Raw genomic sequence first — 23,454 nt, 5'->3', positions numbered from 1 at the left:
TATATATGTATATATTTGATATGATCGATCGGCTCCCACTTGCTGAGTGTTTCCCAAAACACTCACCCTTACTTTTCCTCCAGATGGTACCGAAGAACAATTAGAGAAGAAAGAACAAAACATGCTTTGGAGATGGTGATGAAGATAATTGTTGAGCTTTTATTCTTATTTTTAAGTTGTAAGACGTTTCCGCAAATTTTATTCCTTATTTTGGGAGTTTTGAGTTGTACAGAATAGTTATTATGGATTTTATCTATGAAATAGACTGGTTTTAGTTAAATTCTGTGCTAAGAGTCTGGTTGTTTTTGAATTTTATTTGAAAGCAACGGCGATGTCACCCGACCCCGGGCGCGGGGCGTGACAATAGAAGATAGACATAGGATTATACAAAGCATAGTTGTCAAAGGCAAGCGCCTTTCATCTCGCCACCAGGCGAGGTCCATAAGGCAAAAACTTCAAGCGCCTGGGTTAATTTTTTTTAAATATTAATTATAGCAGCCCAACTTCTCTTGTTTTTTTAATAACTTACTTTCCTTAAGAGAAAAGGCTGAAACCAAACCCTTGCAGCACAACTTCTCTCTATTTTTTTTTTAATAACTCAATTTTCTTTAAAGAAAAGACCCAAATCAAACCCTAGCAGCCCAAATAAAGAGTGCACACTCAAGAGCAACAAAGAAACCAAGGAAGACAGCTAGCATTCAGAAATCTATGAATTTATTAATTCTTAGATGATTGAGGAGTTTTTGCATGATTGAGGAATTTTAATCAGAAAACTATGGATTTATATTTGAGCTTTGGATCGTGATGAGTACATGGAAGAAGATAAATATGATTCGGATGATTGAGAATTTTAATCTTGTTATTTACTTGTGATTCAGATGAATTTAATTATATTTTGCTTTGCGTAACTTAATTATTTACTTTTAATAGCATTTGCCATGCTCTGATATATTTATTTTAAGATAAATATATATTTCTAAAAAAAATAAAATGCGTGCCTCGCCTTGCACCTTAGGCTCCTTGTGCGCCTATGACAACTATGATACAAAGTGCAAAGGGAATGAATTGGAGTATATTTATGTAATTGATTTAAATAACAGAGATTGAACATCACAATTTATAGATATATGTTTCGTTTGAATCATTTCTGATTCTAAGATCTCATAAAGATATATTTTTTACTGAAATGATATTTTTCAATGTAGATGACTTTCAATTTGTCATTTCATTATTTTTTCCAGTTATCAGTCATTTTTATATTTTATTGCAACTTTCTATATACAACCATTGCATCATCTTGATTGTTTTCAAAGTTTGTATCTGTAGTATAAAGAGTGAGAATGAAAAAGTTCAGTTAAATAGTGTTTTTAATTGATCATATATAATATCTCAATCATAAAAAGAAAAAATTATCCAAAATAAAGAAAATGAGTTGCAGTGGTTTGCAGGTGGTCAATCATTGAATGATGTCAATGTGGCCTTGTGTGTATCCTTGAAATGGATTAATGAATGTATGGATGCTAAAACAAAATGTTTTGTTTCATTTACTGTTAGATAAAAATAATTATGTATAGGTAATATGATTAGAAAAAAATATAGAGATCAGATAGTATTAACAAAAGGTACACAAGCAAATGAACAAAGCAATCCAATAATTAAAGACGCATAATTTATTGGTGCAAACCGCGTAGTTGTTATTTGGCAAAAAAACTTATAGAATGTAGATATAGAAGCTTCATCAGAATCCAAAAAAAAAAAAAAAACAAAAAGAGAAGCAACCCAAAATGTTTATCCCCAGGCATTGTATAATTACGAGGCTTCAAAGTAAAGATACTTAAAAATTTCATTTACCAAAAAAAAATTACAAATGACAAGGTACATAAAAATTACAGCCGATAAAGAGGGAGAAGGTTTTGCAACCACTTATCATTTTGGATGTTGTATTTCAGCTATACATTAATACAATATAATAATTGCTTCAAAATTTCTAATATGTAGAAACTATTATAAGCTTCACATACTATTCAAAATACTTTTTCCTTTGATACTCATTATAAAGAAATGTTTCCACGTGCCTTTTAGTTTTACTAGTTCAATAAAAATGACAATCTTTTGTAATTAATTATAATTATAACCAAATAAATGTTGTCCAACAATACACAGATCTGAAATGTATAAGGCATGATAATTTGGCAAGTACCTGTTTCAGCCTTCACGCGCTTGCAGAAATCTTCTTTTCTGTAGTTGATGCAGACTTGTGCTCCCAGCGATTATTTGCAGAAATCCTCCCCGCCTCAGCAAATGGTGGATCATGGGTTCGTCCCGCTAGCCTGTTCTAAAATGTCTATCTAACTAACCTCATCATAACAAAAAAAAAAAAAAATTGTCATTGAGGCAATATGCTTTGCTTAATGAGATAAACACCAATTTCAGATCTGTATTTATTTGTAATATTAGAGTTTCTTCTATATGTTTTTATCTTTTGTTTGCAAATAATCAAAGCCGTAAACAAATTTAGAGTTGTGTGATATTTAGATTCGTGAGGGTTGGCTCATTGGCAATACAATATGCAAAGCACATGGGCTTAAAAGTTATTGCCTCTGCAGGTGACATTGTTTACTCCTTACCTCATACTCACTTACTCGACAATTTATGATTCTTTCATAACCGTCTAGATTGTCACATATGCTCGTTCTTTTTTATGCTTTTTGAAGGAAGTAGCGACGAGTTTTCGCTCTGTTATGATTACGGTGCTGACATTTGTTTAGATCACACATCTACAAACTTTGTACGAGAGGTTATCTCGAGAAATATTAATTATTCAGGTAACTTTGCACCTGTATTTTCATTGAAAAATTTGATGGTTGGCATGAAAATTTTTTTTTCTTCCCCAACAGAATTTGTCAAGCACCATGAATCATGATATGATAGACTGTAGCTGCTGCTATAATTGTTTTAAAAAAAAATTAGATTTCATGTTTTTTGAATGAAAATATGAGAACCAAAACTTGTATCCTAGTATGAATATTCAAACTCAAATAACAAATTCGAAATCAAATAAAAGGCTAGACTAAATTTGAATAACATTTGGACTCGGTACTATTTTAAACCTATTTCTGCATGAATTTTTGGACCATGACAAGCTGATCCCATCTTGCGGAATAAAGGATCGATTGTTATTCTTTTAGAATGGGTGATGCTACAAACTAATTGTCAAAGTGGGTTGGACCTGTTTGACCTCCCGTCTCGTTATATAGGCGAGTTGGATTGACAAATTTACAATCCACTTAAATGGTGGGCCATTCCACCCCCTCCCGCAAAATATAATTAAAAATTGACGAGTTAGCCTGCCCCACACCGCCAAATGGACAGGTTGAGTTGATAATTTTTCTACCAATCTAAATGGTGGGTCACCCCGCCCGACACCACCAACTAGCGGGTTTGGTGGGTTGCGGATTGGCCCCGCCCCACCGACCCGTTTTGGCCTCGTTATCATCTTAATCATAAGAGATTCATAACTTATAAATTAAGTACTATTATTGGAGATTCAAATGGATTTTAACTAACTAGATGCTTGTCCATAATGTGGTAATGATTGCCAAATTTTTCTTAATAAAGTATCTGTTGGGTTTTGGCCCAACTTAATTTATTACCCAGCCCACTTAAAGCTCTTATATAATTTTCCCCCTCTTTCCCTAATCTGATTAGCCCGCCTCCTTCTCCAGTGCATTCCTTCTGCTTCAGTGTGTGCGCCTCCTCTCCTGCTTCTCTGCGTGAGATTGAGAGAGTGCGTGAGGTAAGGCCGAGAGAGCACCTCCTTCTGTGCGTTCCTTCAGCTTCTGTGTGAGACTAGCTTCTGTGTGAGGCTTTGGTGTGAGGCTGCCGCGAAGAGGAGAAGAGAGACTGAGAGGATTGAGTGTTGGGCGAAAGAGTGAGGCGGCCAGCTTAGTGTTGCTGCCCTTTCTCGCCCGTGGTTCACCATTCCTACTGTGTGTAGGTGATTGAGCAGTGAGGGTGGAGTGAGCGGGGCAGCAGGCGTGTAGTGGGATTGAGGGCTGTGTGCATGAGTTGGGTTGGGAAGAGCCTTTTGTGGCCTTCGCCGTGGATTGCCGGTGGTTGTGAGAGTTGTAGCGTCTGAGCCCCAGAATCCCTTTGTTGTTCTCTCACGTTTTACTGCCCTTTATTGTTGGTTTTGGTTTTCCTGTTTCTGTTGTGAATTTTTTGCAGGTGAAACGCATAATAGCTCGGCGGTGAATCGAACGACGATTTCTCAACAGTGGTATCAAAGCAAGGTGGAGATCCATTGCCGAGGAGCCGCTGGACCGCCGCTGCCGCCTCCTGTCCACCGTGCTGCCACCGATTTTCGCTGCCGTCGAGAGCTGGACAGCTGCTGCCCGCTGCACATTGTCGACGCTGTGTGCTATCCAATGTTGCCCACCGTGAGCTTGCCACTCGTACTGGTTCGTGGGAACTGAAACTCTTACGTAGAGTTTTGCTCTGGTAAATTGGCTAGAACCCCTTTTTTATCGTTTTAGTAGCGTAACCGCTGGCCGCGGATTTATGTGTTGAGATTATATGTTGGTAGAATCCTAGGAGTGTGCATGTGTTGCTGTTAGAAGTCTAGGATTTATGTATGCATTTGTTGCTGGTAGAAGCCTAGGATTTTTGTGTGCTTGGTTACTGTTGTGTTTCCATGCTTGGTTATTGTCGTGTTTCCATGTTTTTCACGTTTTTTTGTGATTCGCCCATGTCTTTGTTACCATGTGCATGTTTTCTGTGTGAAAATGTGTTAGCTTTGTGTTTGTGTCTCTTTGTGAGAACTATGTCTTTGTGACTATCTGCTTTTGTCTGTGTGAAATTTGGTAGCATGTTTTTTTTTCTATTTTTCTGTGTGAAAAATAGTTATGTTTGATATTTTTTCAAAACTTGACTGGGCTCCCATCGAGGTGGAGCGTTTACTTGGTTAGAGTCATGTTTTTGAAAATGTTGAATTTTTTTTAAAAAAACTTTGATGGTTGACAAATGTGTTCTGTTTTGGATGTAGTGTCGTAGCTTACTTTGTGTTCGCTACATGTTTTGTTGCTAGTACTGACTTTGTGTCTTTTGTTGGGGCGATGATGATGGCTATAGGTGACTCTCGAACTAGTGAACCGGTGTTGGACCAAAAGGTGGAGATTGTTGGGCTTTGGCCCAACTTAATTTATTACCCAGCCCATTTAAAGCCCTTATATAATTTTCCCCCTCTTTCCCTAATCTGATTAGCCCGCCTCCTTCTCCAGTGCGTTCCTTCTGCTTTAGTGTGTGCGCCTCCTCTCCTGCTTCTCTGCGTGAGATTGAGAGAGTGCGTGAGGTAAGGCCGAGAGAGCACCTCCTTCTGTGCGTTCCTTCAGCTTCTGTGTGAGACTAGCTTCTGTGTGAGGCTTTGGTGTGAGGCTGCCGAGAAGAGGAGAAGAGAGGCCGAGAGGATTGAGTGTTGGGCGAGAGAGTGAGGCGGCCAGCTTAGTGTTGCTGCCCTCTCTCGCCTGTGGTTCACCATTCCTACTGTGTAGGTGATTGAGCAGTGAGGGTGGAGTGAGCGGGGCAGCAGGCGGGAATCCCTTTGTTGTTCTCTCACGTTTTACTGCCCTTTATTGTTGGTTTTGGTTTCCCTGTTTTTGTTGTGAATTTTTTGCAGGTGAAACGCATAATAGCTCGGCGGCGAATCGAACGACGATTTCTCAACAGTATCATGTTACTTTAAAATTGAGCGTTTGTAAACTTATTTGGAGCATTACCAATATGTTGTCTTAGAGTAAACTGAAAACGCGACACATTTTTCTCCCCTTACTTGTCAATCAGCTTTTCAGGTGTTGATTATATTCTTGATTACGGAGCTGCCGATCTTCGTAGTAACATTACATGCTATAGTAAGCAGGGTAAGGTTGTTATCGTGGATTTGCATGGTGTGGAATCTGCTAAGATAGATCTTGCTCTACTGCAAAGCAGGCAAGGTGAGAACTCATTTGTGGTCTGCCATTCTTAACAAAGAAGTTATCTCTGTTAGAAATGAAATTTGGACCTAACTCACCTCAAAAGCTAGCTCAAAAGGTGAGGGTTGTCCTTGTCTATATTAAGGGCTCCCAGGAATTGTATCCTACCGATGTGGGGACAATATTCTAACACACCCCCCACACGCCCAGAAATGAACATCTGGAGCGTGGAGATATTAACGGGTGGCCTAATTATAGGCAGCCCAATTATGGGCGGTTCAACACACACGGAGGGTCTAGGCTTTGATACCATATTAGAAATGAAACTTGGACCTAACTCACCTCTTGAGCTAGCTTTTGAGGTGAGTTAGGTCCAAGTCTCATTTCTAACAATCCCTGCAGTGGGGAGTCGTTTTGTAGTGATTGAAGCTCAAAAAGCTTTGGACCTTTTGGAGGATCGGGAAGATTATTCTGTGTATGAATTTTGAGGCCCATCTTAAAATGGGGAAGATCATCAGCCATCCTAAAATGGACTCAATAAAATATGGGTAAGGTTGACCCGTCTCACATGAGTGTTATTCTTGTTTATGAGTGGGTCTCCCGGCCAGTTGATGGATGGGTCAGCGTCAGCCCATACAAAAGCAAAAAACCATCCGGTTAATTGGATCTTAATAATTGGAGCAAACTGGGTTACGGATTCCTCGCCTCCGCCTAAACACTTTGCAGCAAAGGTAAATCTTCGTTCATCATTCAATTCTACACCTATGTCTCATGCATTTGAATTTTCTTCGACTTGACGAAGATTGTGAAGAAACATGATTGGAGTAGTGAGTATTCGGTTAATTCGGTCATAAACCGAATCGAATTAACCGAAACCCAATTAATCGAATTATATTTAGACTAATCAAACCGAACGAAAATTATCTAAAATCGTTTATCGAACCAAAATAGTACAAATAAAATTTGAAAAATACAAATTTTATAAAATTAATGATTTTTGTATGATATTTTAATCATAATAAAACAAATTATGCTTAAAAAATTTAAAGTAACAAAAATTAAGTAAAATATTAATATAAACACATTAAAAAATATTATAAATTATATGTGAAGGATAAAAATATTCAAAATTTAGTATTTATAATTCAGTTAATCGAATTTTTTTAATGAAAACCAAACCGAATTAAATGATTTAACCAAATTTTATAATACTAAATCCAATTTTTGAATTCATTCGGATCGATTGGTTAATTCGAATTAATCGAAATAATGTCCATCTTTACTCTCGAGGCTTTGTTTGGAAGAGAATTAAGCTCACTTCCACCCACAGCCAATGCTAGGGGACCAGAGGTGGGCATCGGTCGGTTTGGTTCGGTTTTACTTTATTACGATTTGGTTTTTTTGGTTTCGGTTTTGAAAATCTCTGGTCCGAAACCGAAACATTTTATTACGCTTCGGTCTGGTTTTTTTGTGATACGGTCCGGTTTTTTTGGTCGTTTTCTACGGTTTAAGTAATGAATTAAATCGATTTTGCGCGACTGAAAATATTAGTTTAGAGACAAAGAAAAGTACGCGCTATTTAAGATAATTATGGATTTAAAACTAAAATGAAAACCAAAATATAATTTTTTAAGAACTAAAATGATATCTTACTTTATGCATGTGATACATATATAATAGACAAATAATAACAAAAAAACACATATTATTCCATTAGAATTAACAATATAAACTTGATTTAAAACAAGAAAGCGACTATTGAATTCTATAAAAACTATATTTAATTAAAATAGGCTCATATTTTTTAAGAAATAAATAATAAAAATGAGAATAAAAGCCCATTTGTAAGAGCCAAAATTTCAAAAAAATCTTATTTTAATTAAAATACGGTCGGTTCGTTTTTTTTGGTTTTTTCAATGTATAAAACCGGAAACCCAACCGAATAACCGTTCCATAAATTTTAAAACCGAAACCGGCCGAAAAACCAAAAAAACCAAATCAAATAAACCGAATTTTTCGTTCGTCCAGTTTTTTGGTTTTAACCAAATTATGTCCACCCTAGCCAATGCCAAAGACACATTTCCATTGTGTTTGGCAAATACCACAATAGTCATGTTTGCCGTGTGCTCTCTCTCTTTACGAGTTTGGAAGTATCTAGATTCAAGGGCTCGTGATCGTTTCGGTGTTCCGAAGAGGAAAGGTGATTTATTTTTTGTTGGGTGATTTTAAGCGATGAGTCTGACTCCGGTGTGCTCTTTTTCTTTACGAGTTTGGAAGTATCTAGGGGTCATGATTGTATCGGTGTTAGACCTGGCCGGTCCGGGTCCGAGTTGGACCTGCGGGCTCCGGGTTGGTATTTTACCAACCCTTAACCGGTCCGCACATGGCAGTTCCGTTTCAGGGTGGTGAACCGATGGTTTCGGGGTCGGGCTAACCTTTGTGTTTTTAAAAAAAAAAAAAAAAAGCATTGAATTTTTAAAAATTTTATCAAACATTTCATCGTCTCAGTAAAAAAAATAGTATATTTATTCGATAAAAAATATATTTACATTTATTTAATAAAAAAATATCATTTAAAATTTGAACATTTTATATTAAAATTTTTATCTATCTCAATAAAAAATACATTATATTTATTAAATAAAAGATATATTACATTTCAACTTTCACATCTTATAATATAAAAATATATCTATCTCGATAAAAAAATTATTACATTTATTAAATAAAAAATATATTATATTTCAACTTTTGACATCTTATATTAAAAATTATAACTAACTCAATAACAAATCCATTACATTTTAATCGCAACTATTTTGTATGATATATTTATTAAATTTAATTAATTAATTATTTTAAATCACAATCTATCATCAATGATCTCTTGGCCTAGTCTCAAGAGTGAGACACCAAAATTATGACCCCAAAATCATTTGGTCATAGATTCAAATCTCACATGTGTGCTTAAAATAAAATAAAATATTAAATGTACATAACTTTATAATTCGAAATATATATAAAACACTTTTACATCTTATATTAAAAATTATAACTACTCAATAACAAATCTATTACATTTTAATTGCAACCATTTTGTATGATATATTTATTAAATTTAATTAATTATTTTAAATCACAACCCGTCAGCAATGATCTCTTGGCCTAGTCTACGAGTGATTTGATTGCTACCCTACTAGAAAGAAGGATTTCCTGCGTTTGTTAAGCCGTTTATTTTTATGCGCACCACCGTTCGTTTGGATTGGAAGATTTAATCCACTGTCAAGTGAATTTACCAAAAAACTAATGGATTTGTTGTCATGGACGTGATGTAGTTGCTACAACGACTTTAATAATTTTGAAATATGGCACAATAAATGTTTTCTTTTACTTTGCCATAATTAATTTTTGTCGAAGTGTTTTTGTTTTATTATTTCACTATTTTATTTATAGTATTCAAGTAATAGACAACAACAATACCATAATATCTAAATCTAAATCTAAAACTAAAAAAATGATTAATTAGATTCATGAAACCGTCCATCCAAAAAATGATGAATATTCACAAATTCACGAGTAGAACCCAAAAATATATTTGTAAAACCAAAATGTGTCCACAAATATATTTTATAAATTCACAATGGAAACATGTTTATTCAAATGTACTCGACCCATTTAGGCACCCACATTGGAGTAGACGAATTCACTCTATTTACAAACTTGATCATATTGAGATTGATTGTAACGTCGGTTAATTAATCATGCAAATCCTAAGCAGAATTTAGAACAATCATAAACCAAACCATATCATAAAGAAGAATCTCATCATCTTCCTCAAGAATGAATTTTCACCTTCAATTATATCTTTCATGTACCTCATCACATAATATCCATATTCAACATAACCATTTTTAGATTATCCTATAATGAAATTGAAAAGATAACGCAACAGTTACATTCATTCATGTCTTCATTACATATTATATTGCCAATTGTTTAAAACAAAACCCTTTAGAAATACCCTCGAGGCATTGCACATCTTGACCATTTTAATAAGTAAAATGATGTTATTTTTCATATTTATAATTAAATACATTCAAAATTAACATAATCTACTACTTCCTTGGTCACTATAGTTTTTTCATGCATCGTCTTGATTTCTTCTCCATCAGTGAGTCCGTGTAGCTTTACATGACCGTTTAGAATAGGTACAAAATAAAAAAATAATTATGATTGTTAAAAAATTAATTTGTTTATGTTGAGTAAAAATTTAAGATAATAATGCGATACATATAATATTAATCATAGTTAAATAATTATGCACAATACATTATCACAATTAATATTGAACATTCATGATTCAACTCTTAATTATTTTCAACATATATTTATATTTAGGGGCGAAATAGTAATTATATTTGTTTCCAATTTTGTGCTTAGCCGCGAAAATTCTGGCTCCATTGGGCCAATCCTCCAAACCAATTGAGTTCCACCTTCCATGGAGGGGAAGAGAAGTTGATTGCCAGAAATTATTTAATTTCAGGAATTTTTTTCTACGGATAATCTCTCTCCACCCTGCTTTAGCCGGCTTGGCCGCAAGGGAGATTCTTGATCTGCTCACCCATTACCATCAATGGATAACTTTGGTTTGCATGTGAATTAAGGGGGATTGAAGAACAAATTTGGCTCTAAATTCAAGAGAAACAATATACAAAAATAAAACAAGAAGGTTTTCAATGGGTGATGCAGGGATCAAGAATCAAGATTTTGTTCATCGGCCCTCAAAATGCAAGGATCCTCCCAAATTCAAGAAAAGGCTTTATCAAGTTTGGAAGGGTCGTAATGCAAGTCCCTTTCGCCCTTTAAGCCTACGTGTTCTTTTAATGCTCTTCGTCGCTGTAATTGTTCTGTATGTTTTTCTTGCATAATTTTTGTTTTTGCTTAGAGCTAATATTATCTCGCTTCCTTTTTGTATGGAAGTTGACATTTTGGGGGGCTTTTTTTTTGGTTTACTAATAATTTTTAGCCTTCTTTATGCAGTAATGTAAATGAGATTTGAATGATGAAGCCATTTTTTTCCCTTTTGAAATTGATTAAGCTGGTGCTTTTGGTAATTCACGTACCTTGGTTTTCATATGGCAAGAATCCTATATCTTGATTGGTATATGCACATTTAATTGAATGCAACATTTTAATAGGATTTATAACATTGTTTTGAAGATGTTGATGGATATACGGTCTTGAAGTGCCTTTGATACTTATACTGATTTTTGGAAATTACTTCGATTACGATTGAAATATGGAACCGACAGTGATTTAAACTGACATTCAATTTCTACATGCTCTTTCAACTCGTGTTGGAAATTGAAATTTTTGAAACCTTCACTATCATATATCTAATATCTCAATAAACTAGTTGCAGATTGCTAGTGTTGATTTCTTGATTGATTAGCTTTTAACCTACTGTTCTCTTGTGCTAGCTTTGATTTTGCTTTGAAGAATCTGCAAATTTTTATGGAAATTTTTCCTGTTCCACGTTGCAAAATATTGAAACAGGAAAGCTAAAAGAATGAGATTGTTAACCATCTGAAATTTCCATGGCAAAGCACTATCATAAATGTATTCTGTTAACATTTCAGAAATTTTTGTGTGGCGGGAGATTGATCTTTGGCCCTGATGCAGCATCACTCCTTTTATCGGCCTCGCTGATAGGGATCCCTGCATTAACATTCTGTATCAAAATGCTTCTAAGGATCCAAACAGTCAACTACGTATATGGGCATACTGTGGTAATTGTGGGATTTCTCCTCGCAATCTTGGTAAGAAAGCTGGTAACTTTTCCATAGGAAAAGCATGGAGTTACTGACACCTAAATATAGTAACTTTTGCAGGATTTAGTTTTCCTTTTCATGACATCTGCAAGAAATCCTGGAATAGTTCCGAGGAACTCAAGGCCGCCTGATTCAGATGACTCCTTAAATTCCAGTATTTCATCCATTGAGTGGATCCATCCAGCAACTCCCAATTTGAAATTACCAAGAACAAAGGACATCTTTGTCAACGGTTTTTTAGTTAGAGTGAAGTTCTGTGATACTTGTTTGTTATACCGCCCACCACGGTCATCCCATTGCTCAGTATGCAACAACTGTGTCCAGAGGTTTGATCACCACTGTCCATGGGTAGGCCAGTGTATTGGAGTTGTAAGTCTTTCGTATTATAATTGCTCAATATTCGTACTATTACTCTTATCCGTGGTGCTATTACTACACTGGCATTCATATTCTTCGATTCTGATGTATATTTTGTGTATATAGATCGATTTACTCACAAGTTAAAATGAAAATAATCAGTTATTTTTTAACAAATATCCTTCTGCAAATAGCTTGTGTTTGTTAATCTACAGGCTAACATTTACCTTTCCTCATTTGCTTTTATTGCAGCGCAACTATTGGACTTTCATTCTGTTTATATCAACATCAACACTCCTGTGCATATATGTTTTCACGTTCACTTTGTGGCATCTCCTAAAAGAACCAGGCAGCACGTATCACTGTATGTCAAAGGATTTCGTATCTCTCATTCTCTTGGTTTACTGCTTCATTGTGGTATGGTTTGTTGGAGGGCTTAGCATATTTCATTTCTATCTTATATGCACCAACCAGGTTAGTCATTGGTATTGATATTATTAATCCGCTCTATTTGTTGTCAACATATAATTATTAGTAAAATTCAGACATGCAAATATATCCTAACATGTATGTACTGATTCCACAGACAACATATGAGAACTTCCGGTACCATTATGATAAGAATGAAAATCCATATAACCGTGGGACACTCAAAAACATCAAGGAGTTTATTTTCTCTCAGTCAGTACCTTCTCTGGTTAATTTCCGAGAATGGGTGGACGAAGAGGATGATACAAGTGCAGGATCCACGGCTAAAAAATTTGTTGGAGACATACCTAACTTAAACAGGAGGATAGACTTAGAACGTGGTATGCTAGGCAAGGATGGTATATCAGAAGATGCCCAAACTTTGGATAATAGCAGCACCAATGGCAGTTTGAAGGAGGGCGAAGGACGGGATATTAATTTCGACCACTTTTCGATTTTGGCTGCTCAAGAAGAAGCAATTGAGGTGGTGGTGGATGATGATCTTGAACCAAGGATTGCTACCCCAGAACTTAATCCATAGTTACTCGATAATTAGGTAATATTATATGTCCTATTCTTTATAAAAACATGTGAAAAATGAATATTTAGCCAAATTCAGTTTATTTGGTCTATTCCCTTTTGTGGAAAATAATTGAACTAAAAACTAAAGAATTTTGGACAGTTTGCATTTCTGGTGGCAATTTATAGTTTTTACTTTACATCCTTCAAATTCAAAATTCTTTTTATAACAATTTTTGCCTCTTTGTGTTTGTATCCAGTGATCAGTCACAATGGCGGATCAAGTAATTGGGTGAGTCCAGTGACTCTGTTGGGACTTGGGAGGGGCTTCATCCTTGCCGGATCGATATGGCATTTTTTCATGACAAGAATTTGAAAGCCTCGAGGGGGGAAAAAAAGATGTGATCAGGATTTTTAGATTGCCCAAGTTGGCAGAATGCTTTGTGGAAGGACTTTGTTTTGTACATTTTGTACTTGTATATGGGGATTCTTCCCCTGTTGATGCTGTAGGATAGATTACTGAATTTCTTACTCTCCTTTTTTTTTTTTTTTTTTGTGTATTATTTTCTTAGTTTGTCCGAACAGGAAACTCTTTGCAACAGCAAAATTTGGACCCAACGATAAATAAATTTTATCTGTTTCTTCTCCAAAGCGGATACAATTTGGGAACATCCGCCGCCCGAGGGGAATATTGGCACCAAGACAGACAAACAAGGAAGGTTGTGGCTGGCGCTTTTTAGTTAGAGAAAATAACTGAATCTTTTATTTATTTAGAGAAATACACAAAAAAGCACTGCTTCTTAATTTAAAGAAGGGAGACAAAAGTAATATTCTTCTCACGAGAGAGACCAAATGGACAGCTAAAATTTTCACTTTGCACCAAATGTCTCTCACTTTACCAATTTCTTGACTTCTAACTCTCTAACTGCTTGCTGGTTTCTTCTGAATGATCAAGAATGGTGAAAAGACTCGATTTTTTCTGTCCAAAACTTAGTACGATGAGAAATTCTTTCTTGATTCAAAGGAAATTGGATTGAGTGTTGTCGGTGGCTGTTCTCTTTCTGTTCTTTTTTTTACATTGAGGCAATATGGACGCGGATAAACCAAAACAGAAGAAGCTTTATCAAGTTTGGAGAGGAAGCAACGTATGCAAATTTTATGTTTTCTTTAAAAAAAGAGTTAATGTGAATGATGTTTAGAAGAGAAGGGCCTTCGTAGTTTAATCTCAGTAATGTTTTTTTGTTTGTTTGTTTGTAGCGTGAAATTTTCATGTCTGTTCTTCTGAATGTTTCAGAGATTCTTCTTCGGAGGAAGATTGGTATTTGGTCCTGATTTCAAATCTCTGTTTCTGTCCGCTTTTCTAATTGCTGGGCCTGCAATTACATTCTGTATAAAGATCATGTATATCATCAAACAAAACAAAGATGTCACGTCTTGGTATCCTCTACTTATTGTGGCAATATTGCTCACTATATTGGTAAAAAAAAACTTTGGGATATCCTATAATAATCCATAAAAAATGGAGATGGGACTGAGTTTTTGAATTTGGATATTTTCCCAGGATATGTTTCTTCTCTTGGTTACAGCAAGTAGAGATCCAGGGATCGTCCCTAGGAATTCCAAACCTCCTGAATTTGATGAATTATTCGAAATGAGTACTCCCTCTATGGAGTGGAGCGACGGCACCACTCCTCATCTGAAACTTCCCCCAACAAGGGATGTTCTTGTTGATGGTCACACGGTTAAAGTGAAGTTCTGCAACACATGTCTACTATACCGTCCTCCTCGCGCTTCTCACTGCTACATATGCAACAACTGTGTTCAGAGATTCGATCATCATTGCCCCTGGATCGGACAATGCGTTGGTATAGTATGTATCTCAACCATAAACTGTCTGTTTACCTTGTAAATCTTGGTTTCTTCTCCAGTTTCATGGTGGCTGTTTTGTTAAATCTGCAGCGTAATTATAGGTTCTTCTACATGTTTGTATCAACATCGACCATATTATGCGCGTATGTATTTGTTGTCTCTTGGATTGACATTGTTCAAACCAAACGCCGGTGGTTGAAAGCGTTGTCCAAGGATGTTTTATCTGCTGTTCTTATCGTGTACTGCTTCATAGTTTTTTGGTTCATCGGTGGCCTAACAGTTTTCCACTTGTATCTTATGAGCACCAACCAGGTGATTTTCCTGTTAATGTTTTGAATAAAAAAGATTTAACTTTGAATGGTAGCTAGCTGTGCATGATTCTTGGCATCTTTGTTACAGACAACGCATGAGAACTTCAGATGTCGTGGTAGAGACGAGGAGAATCCATATGACAAAGGGATTATCAAGAACATCAAAGAGATCCTTTTGTCGGAAATACCACCATCACTGAATGATTTCCGAGCTCTTGTTCAAGAAGACCAAGTAACGGTTACAGAAAGTAGTGCTCCTAGTAACTTTTCGCAGAATATCACCAGCTCGAAAGCAAACAGTGATTTTGAGAAGGGAGATGAACGGTCTGATTCTGGCCTGATATTCTTCTCTGTTGAACAAGAAATGGCGGAGTCCGTAGGTAGTTCCGCCACCAGCGAAGTCGAGGTGATAGCTCAACACGCTGCAGGATGAGTTCATGAAGGTTCATTTGGAGTTCATTGATGAACCTATTATAACTTTGAAGTTCATTTTTGTACAAGATCTATTTTTGGTCCTACTTTCCAAGTTCATTCTCAAATATGTACTTCAAAAAACATGTGCAACAAGAGGATAAAAAGATTTAATTTTTCCATGAATTCTGATTAAAAATTTAAAACAAAATATTATTCTTCTTACGTGGATAGTGAGTTTTTTTACTCATACCTCTAAATTTTTCGAAACAATAAATTATTACATTATTACAATTTACATATAATTCATTATGTATTTTAATATGATAATTTCAAACTAAAAATAATTATCTTTTTTATTTAATTATTTTGTTTTTCTTAATCAGTATCTTAGTCTTATCTTAATATTGTCAAAAGAGTTTTTTTATATATATATCTTAATTTGTCTCATGTCTCTACATGCTTTTAAACAAAAAATTATCACCAATAATGTTCATAATAACTAGATATAAGAATTATTCATCCAAAACAATTTTTTCTTGTAATCGTCCAAAATACCCATCATAACTTCTTTAACGCTTTAAAGAACAAAGTTGGGACAATAATGAAATTAGCTAAGATGGGACAATAATTGTTTGAATCTAGAATAAAATTTCATTCTCGTCGATCATTTTAAAATGAATTTAGAATAATTAATGACACTTCATAGCTCACTTAGATTCAAACAATTTTTTCCATCATGGCCTCTGTTTTTTTTCTTGTAATCGTCCAAAACACCCATCATAACTTTAACGCTTTAAAGAACAAAGTTGGGACAATAATGAAATTTGCTAATGCAAAAAATTTTGCTCACCATTAACATGCTTTCCCTATGTATACACAATTTCAAATGTTTCATTCATGCCGGAGAGATATATACATAAAGCATAATGAAACCAATCTCAATACAAAGATAACAAATAGCAATGACTAATAATGGGAACTTCTGGAGTTCAGGAGGCATGTTACATGCCAATGAATAATACAAGATCATTCTAACCGTAAAACAAACACTTGATTATTTTTTTCAGTCTGATTTTTGCCGTATAGTCTCGTCCTTCTTGGATCGAACTAGTAATCCAAAAATCCAAACTGCAGCCAAAGTCGCTTCAATTGGCGCAAGCCAATAAACTATCAAATGCTCCTTGCTGATATGTTCTCCATTTGCAAAAGCCCACCCCATTACCTAAATAGTACAAAACATATTACATATCTGAAGATTCAGAACAAGAAACAAATGCACCTTACTGCATGAGAGATATAAGCACAAACAACAGGTTATTACCATCAAAACGTAAAAATATCCCTCCGCAAATTCAAGATACACATCCAAAAGAACTGCAGGATATATATAAGACCGAACATTTGCACATGTATCAAAAGCTTTTTGAGTAACACAGCTCAAGTGCAATGTTCCAGTTGACGTGCAACGCGACAATGTGGTCAATAATTACTATAGTTCACTCAAGAGGAAAGGAAATACTTACAGAGGCTGGATTCATGCATCCCCCTGTTAGATCAGAACCGAGTATATGAAGACTGAGCTTAGACACGCTTGAGATCCATGTTTTCATGAAATTTCCGCTAATCTTTTGGGAAAGTGCAAGGGAGATGAACACAATTGCAAACGTCAAAAGACCTTCAACTAATGCACCTCTTGCAATGTCAACTTTCAAGCGTGGCCCTCGTCCAATTCCAGGAAAAGTGTCCAGGATGAGCCGTACCCCACAAATTGACCCCATGACCTTAACAAGTGAATATAAATAAAAGGATATGAGCAGCAAGCTTTATAAAGGACTAAACAAAAAGGAAGGCAGTTAAAATGGAGAAGTCAGCCATTAACAAAGTTCAGTTCTTTCTTTTAAAAAAATAAATAAAATTAACCTTTAAAAGCAATCTTACAACAATCCAACATCTCTGTTTCACAAGTGCTCAGAAAGCTTTTTTAGACCGAGCCTTTCAGGTTTTTGGTATGTCTGGTAAAGTTTGATGATTATCTTGACAATTACATGATTAGGCGACAAGTATTGGCATTTTTCCAGTTTCATGAGAGACCATACGTGTAAAAATTAAATCTTTTCCAATTTCATGAAAGACCATAACGTGTAAAAATCAAATCTTTGAATCAAGGAACTACATATCTTCCTATAAACTTCTTAAAGGCAATAGAACTAGAGAAAGCATAATCCTACGAGAAAGAGCTTCAATTTGGTGCGAGTATAACATATTAGGTATAAAGAGGTTGTCGGCTTCCAGCATATATTGGCAGTAATTGGAGCCATCTGCAGAAAAAAAAGTTCATAATTTCTTGCTGGGAAAGAGGATCGTAATTTCCTCTTTCAACAGTATAAATTCAATCAATTTGATAGAATTGTGTGCTTGTTCTCTTTTATAAGCGGCAATTTCTTTTAAAAGCGTGATTGCAACAGCAACAGAGCTCTGTATGCTCTCTTCAGAGTGCCTAATTAGTGTTTGATAATCTTACCATTTGTTAGGGAAGGAGCCCTCCACTTTGAAAACCAGATTTAGGATTTTAACACAGCTCTCAGGTTTTAATCCTGTGCCTGGTGTTGCGATGTAGAACGAGTAGTTTCTATCAAACAAAATTTTCCACCAAAATAAAAAAAAAAAAAAGGAAACAGAAACAAACAATCGTCACCTGAGCAGGAATCCTGGCACCAAGAGTGAAGATAAAATTGGTAAAATCCCCAGAAATGGCGGAGGACAGAAGGCTGAGAGGGTTGTATGCCCCACCCTTGGTGAATTTGCCCAAATAAGCAAAGAAGAACATGTTGAGTATAGAAACAGCGTATCTAACGATTTCACCCTGCACATCGAGTGATCCGTATCCCAATATTCTGTGCACGAAAATCTTGATGAGCACGCTCGACCAAACCCACAGGAAAGACATGGCGAAATCCGCGGCCAGCAGCCGCCTTACTCCGCCGCTGCCCGCCATTTCCACGGTCAAACAGGCACAAAATGGGCTGAAGTTGAATCAATATCGGAAGCTGCAGTTTGTAGGAATCTTTGCTTTGGTTGGTCCACGTTTACATATTTAAGCAGATCGAGGCTCCATGATTTGTCGGGTTCTCCATGAAATTTGTGGTGTTTTGTGTTTTGGGCTGACCTTTTATTTTCTCCATGAAATATTACCTTCTTTTTCAATGCAAATCGCCAAGATTCAATTACTTTGGAGATAATGATTTTAGTATTTAGTGTTCACATTATTCAAAAAAAATATATATATATACATATATATAGTGTTCACTGTTTGCTGATATATGATTTTAAGGGAAAAAACGCATAAAATCGTAACATTCGTTATAAAATCACTGATATGGTTACTCAATCACTGATATTGAATGTGTTGAATTATGCATTCAACAATTGAGTGTCACATCATTGTGATCACATTAGTTGGACACGGTAGATGAGTAACATATCAAAATATATATATATATATATATATATATATTAAACTCAAAAGAACGCTTGTGTTATACTAAGGTAATTATTTTATTTTATTTTTTGATAAAACTAAGGTAATTATTTTGAAGTCACATAAGATCAATATCCTTTGATCTAGGGAATATATAAGACGGATAAAGATTCGGTTTGAAATATCGCAATACTAGTCTATATAAATAATTCACTAAGAGAAAAGCTTTTTCAAATAAAAGATGAAACTATATTATGACATTTGCCTATTAAGTATGCCCTATGACCTCTACCTCTAGTAGGTCTTTCTGATTTTTCCTCGCGAGACTCGATAAATTACCGACAAATAATATAGACGAAAAAAAATACACTATACAATAAATATTCATATACCAGTTGTGATAAAAATAAAACAATTACAGTATGCTCACAGGGGCATAGGCGAGTTGGTAAGGCCTGAGGTGACGTGGGAAAAAATTCCTCAGCGTTGCGGGTTTGATCCTCGTGTGGACCATATTCCTCATTGAAATATTTGGGGGTATGCTCTGGGGGTTGGACCATGTTGTTCCCTCCCTCAAATCTCTGCCTACTCGTGCACATCCCTCGATTTAACCCCCGCATGAGCCAATGGGCCTTAAAGAAAAAAAAAACAATTAAAGTATACTATAAAAATCTTACTTTAGATATCCATATATTGTTTGTAAGATTAATAGAAAAATAATGTAAAACAAAGACATTTTTTTATTTTTAGTAACCATATATTATCTTGTAATATTAGTAGATAAAAAAAATTATAAAATTTATAGAAAAATAGTGTATAAAAAACAAGAATATATAAGTAAATAAATTATATTGAACTCAAAGAGAGATTAAAAACACAAGGATATATAAATTAATTATATTTGGCACTCATATTTATTATATTAATAAAATATAATTGATAATAAATAATATTGTTGGGATCGGTTCAGATGGTAGAGGGGGGGTGAATACACTCTGAAACTTTTCTTCTTCTTCTTTAAAAATGATCAAGTGAGGTTTAGTTCACTTAATCTGTTTTCTCAACTTCTAAAACGTTTTGAACAACTTAAATAGTGCGGAACTAGTTCAGAGGTTTTAGTGATGCAAAGTTTATAATGCAATGTATGAGCAGGATGTAAGATAAATGGCAGTAAAGGCTAAGGCACGATTTTATGGAAGTTCGAAGGCTTAATCCTTCTACGTCTCCCCTTCTTCCACTTAGGAAGGAATTCACTAGAAGACTTTGGTTATTACAACGTCTTGTAATACACCCACTTCAGACTTAGGACTTATCCAATGCCTAATCCGAAACTCCTAGATTTACACAGATAAGATTCTCAGTTCTTATCAGACTGGTGGAAGCTTTCAGAGCAGCTTCAAGTCTCTTCAACACTGAGTAAAGTTGAGTTGAGCTTCTCAAACTGCAGAGCGGTCGAGAGGCTTGGAAACCCTAGGATGATCCTTGATGATCAGATGTGTGAACTGTAGGCGAGGGTTTATTTGAGCAGCAGATGAATGATCTTGTAAGTGTGCTCAAGTATATCAGATGAGGACTTCTGATATTATTCAAGTGATTGAAATTTTTCTGAGTTGCTTGTTTCTCTTCGTTGCCTCGTTGTGTTGTTTTTCTTCTTGAGCAATCTTCCCTTTATATAGGTCAATCATCAACGTCTTTATTTTGAACGTTCTGATGCTGCATTGAATGCACATTTAATGCTCATAAATGCATTGGTGATTCTGCATGAAGATCGTACACTGCAGACAACTTCCAGGGTCCAAAACTGGAATAAACGGTCGAATGCTTTATCTGTAGTCATTCTGTGTTTTTGCCATTTTGGTGCAACCTGTTGTCCTGATTTGCAGGAGTCAACAAATCTTCTGAAACGCCGGTTCTGCTTTTAATAAAAGATCCTGCAAAGAACATCTTGTCACAGGTACTTGTCTTGAGATATCTTGATAAGCAGTTGGCATTCTACCGGTAGAGAGATTTGTCCTTTGCTGGTTTGAATAACCAGTCGATAGGCTTGTGACTTCAACCGGTCGAGAGACATAGGCGGTTGACAAGCTTCCGGTAGATAGATTTATCCTCTGCTGGTTTTGATAACCAGTCGATAGGCTTGTGTCTTCAGCCGGTCGAGAGCAAAGGCGGTTGACAAGCTTCCGGTAGAAGTTGTAGTAGATTCCTGAATTACAGTGGTTGGCAGCACATTCCTATACAATGAGTTGTTGTTTGTTATCACCAAAATATCGGATTCAACAATTTCCCCATTTTTGGTGATGACAAAACTTAAGTGCTCCAAGAATAATATGAAAGCATTAAAAATGAACTTCATTGAGAGAATGAATTTCATTAAGTACAATAAGCATTTTTATTACACCTACAGAAGAAAAACAAAATGAGATGCAGCTGCGATAAGTAAAGAAGAGATAAGTTGTTCATCTTTTGAACCAACTGGCTCCTCCTGACCTATCGCCTGACCTGTCGCCTTCTCTTCTTCTTCTGTCAGCTTCTTCTTTTCTTCTGGACTCTTCTTCACGTCTTCTTGCCTCTGCCGCTCTACGTTGCTCTTCTTCCCCCTTTTTGGCATCACCTTGGTTGAGTCGAACGATGATCTCAGTAAGTTGAGTGCCAAGGCAGGCTTGCATATTGTCAATTTTTGCATCGAGTTGAGCAAGTAGAGTAGCTTGCATAGTGTCCATCCGATCATTCAACTGCTTGTGAAGGCGGTTTTCGGATCGGATAACTTGTTCAGAGACGGTAGAGAGCGTGTTGATTTGAGTGCGATGATGAGTAGTGATCTCTGTGGTCATACGAGCAAGGTCTCGAGACACGGTCTCGAAATGCCGAATCATCGTCTGGCGTGAATTATCAACAGAGAAGGAGGAGTTAGTGATGTCTTGAGAGAAGGACCTAACCGTTTGCATGAGCTCATGAAGCCTATTAATCAAGGTATGATCGAGAGCTGCGGCCATGGCGTCAATCAAAGACTCATCAGTCTGAAGCAGCCCTTGAGGGTCATTCCTCGGTGAGACCGGGCTAGACTCAGGAGGATGTGGTGATGGTGATCTGGCTGGAGAGCTAGCTGATGGACCCTCCAATAATGGTACAGTTGGAGATGTAATAGTCTCGACTGCAGCCAATATGGTTGATGGAGTATCAGGATCGGCAATTGGCTCATCCATAATGAGATCTTCCATAAACTTTTCAGTAGATGGAGACGGTTGATGTGCTGGATCAGCATCAGTCACTTGTTGTACTGGAGATGCAGGTGATACAATAGTGCTTGGTATCTCCATTGGGGGCACTATTGCTGCACTACTGCAAGGAGCCTCTGTCACAAAGGTGACAGGTATCTCTTGTGCAACCACTTCTGAAACATCTTGTGGATGACTTGGAGAGGTGAGAGCGGTCGTCACTGGAAAGGAGTGAGCAATCACAACTGCTTTCGGTTGAGTGACTGCTTGGACTGCGGTGGAGGAGGGGTCGACCAATGAAGAGGCTGCCACACTCGATTTTAGAGCAGATGATTGAAAGAGGTCGGCAGTGATGAGATCGGTCAGAATCCCATCTGAAGAAGAAAAAGCATAGACGTCTTCCTCACCCTGATCTTGAGTGAGAAAGGTCTTCATCATCACTTGTCCTTCCAGCACATAAGCTTGTAAACAGGCTGCTGAAGCTGGTGTGTTGTCAATGTTGAGAGCTTGATAGTGCTGAAGCAGTTGAGTGATTTGACGTAGACTATCCTGTAGTCCAGTCAAAATCACAAAGTCATCGGCAGCGGTAGAACTCTTGGATTTGAAATTTTTGACACGCTCATTAATTAGCAAAGATAGCAGGCTTCCTCGAAGCTTCAAGTCTATGAGCTGTCTTCTTCCCAGAGCCTCCACGATGTCTTCAGTATCAGCAAATAGAAGCATCTTCTTCTCAATAAGGTTTAGAGATTTCAATTTAGGAAATATTTGAGCCAGAGTCAAGTGAGTGCGGGAGTGATGCCATCTGTCAAAGCGTTGTAGGTGACGCTTGACAGTGCGGAGGACGTGTGAGATGATCAGATTGAGCTCTATCGTAGCTGCTGGTTGAGCCTTGGGTGTGTAGATCATCACACCTTTTCCTTTGTCTTTGGGATCAGCTAGAGTGACCTTAGGAGCTGATGAGGCACCTTCCCGGATTGTCACACCCTTTGTAGGATGAGGAGCAGTAGGAGCAGTAGAAGCAGT

General features: G+C 36.4%; 3 protein-coding genes across 6 annotated transcripts; 2 read left to right on the top strand and 1 right to left on the bottom strand.

Moving 5' to 3' along the window:
• The first annotated feature begins 10,491 nt into the window (after positions 1–10,491).
• Positions 10,492–13,743, top strand: LOC140880077 (probable protein S-acyltransferase 1). 4 transcript variants are annotated; one of them, XM_073284172.1, is made up of 6 exons: positions 10,492–10,805; positions 11,609–11,788; positions 11,861–12,169; positions 12,410–12,631; positions 12,744–13,181; positions 13,405–13,743. In XM_073284172.1, the coding sequence occupies exons 1-5, from the start codon at positions 10,713–10,715 to the stop codon at positions 13,164–13,166; spliced, it is 1,227 nt and encodes a 408-aa protein (XP_073140273.1). In that variant the 5' UTR covers positions 10,492–10,712; the 3' UTR covers positions 13,167–13,181; positions 13,405–13,743. The 4 variants fall into 4 exon arrangements, with proteins under 4 accessions (XP_073140273.1, XP_073140274.1, XP_073140271.1 ...); XM_073284173.1 differs by having other exon boundaries at positions 10,492–10,813; positions 11,861–12,148; XM_073284170.1 differs by having other exon boundaries at positions 10,494–10,813.
• Positions 13,744–14,003: 260 nt separating this feature from the next.
• LOC140880078 (probable protein S-acyltransferase 4) lies at positions 14,004–15,889 on the top strand. Its single transcript, XM_073284175.1, has 5 exons — positions 14,004–14,289; positions 14,439–14,621; positions 14,706–15,014; positions 15,104–15,325; positions 15,413–15,889. Exons 1-5 carry the CDS (start codon positions 14,233–14,235, stop codon positions 15,755–15,757), a joined length of 1,116 nt encoding a protein of 371 aa, XP_073140276.1. The 5' UTR covers positions 14,004–14,232; the 3' UTR covers positions 15,758–15,889.
• A 667-nt stretch (positions 15,890–16,556) lies between these two features.
• On the bottom strand, positions 16,557–18,905 carry LOC140883543 (probable aquaporin SIP2-1). Its single transcript, XM_073290057.1, has 3 exons — positions 18,434–18,905; positions 17,262–17,519; positions 16,557–16,960 (listed from the first exon to the last, which is right to left on the bottom strand). Exons 1-3 carry the CDS (start codon positions 18,731–18,733, stop codon positions 16,802–16,804), a joined length of 717 nt encoding a protein of 238 aa, XP_073146158.1. The 5' UTR covers positions 18,734–18,905; the 3' UTR covers positions 16,557–16,801.
• Positions 18,906–23,454: the final 4,549 nt, after the last annotated feature.

The sequence above is a fragment of the Henckelia pumila genome, chromosome 2 (genome assembly GCF_033568475.1).
Source record: "Henckelia pumila isolate YLH828 chromosome 2, ASM3356847v2, whole genome shotgun sequence".
NCBI lineage: Eukaryota > Viridiplantae > Streptophyta > Magnoliopsida > Lamiales > Gesneriaceae > Henckelia > Henckelia pumila.
The sequence above is the reverse complement of the archived record's forward strand: the minus strand, read 5'-3'. Positions and strand labels throughout refer to the sequence as shown.

Coding starts and splice junctions, on each gene's coding strand:
- LOC140880078 (XM_073284175.1), top strand. CDS start 14,233: ATGGACGCGGATAAACCAAAACAGAAGAAGCTTTATCAAGTTTGGAGA. Junction 14,622..14,705: donor CAATATTGCTCACTATATTG/GTAAAAAAAAAC, acceptor ATATTTTCCCAG/GATATGTTTCTTCTCTTGGT. Junction 15,015..15,103: donor TCGGACAATGCGTTGGTATA/GTATGTATCTCA, acceptor TTAAATCTGCAG/CGTAATTATAGGTTCTTCTA.
- LOC140883543 (XM_073290057.1), bottom strand. CDS start 18,733: ATGGCGGGCAGCGGCGGAGTAAGGCGGCTGCTGGCCGCGGATTTCGCC. Junction 17,520..18,433: donor GTGCCAGGATTCCTGCTCAG/GTGACGATTGTT, acceptor TCACTTGTTAAG/GTCATGGGGTCAATTTGTGG. Junction 16,961..17,261: donor GATGCATGAATCCAGCCTCT/GTAAGTATTTCC, acceptor TGTACTATTTAG/GTAATGGGGTGGGCTTTTGC.
- LOC140880077 (XM_073284170.1), top strand. CDS start 10,706: ATGGGTGATGCAGGGATCAAGAATCAAGATTTTGTTCATCGGCCCTCA. Junction 10,814..11,608: donor AAGTTTGGAAGGGTCGTAAT/GCAAGTCCCTTT, acceptor TTAACATTTCAG/AAATTTTTGTGTGGCGGGAG. Junction 12,632..12,743: donor ATCTTATATGCACCAACCAG/GTTAGTCATTGG, acceptor CTGATTCCACAG/ACAACATATGAGAACTTCCG.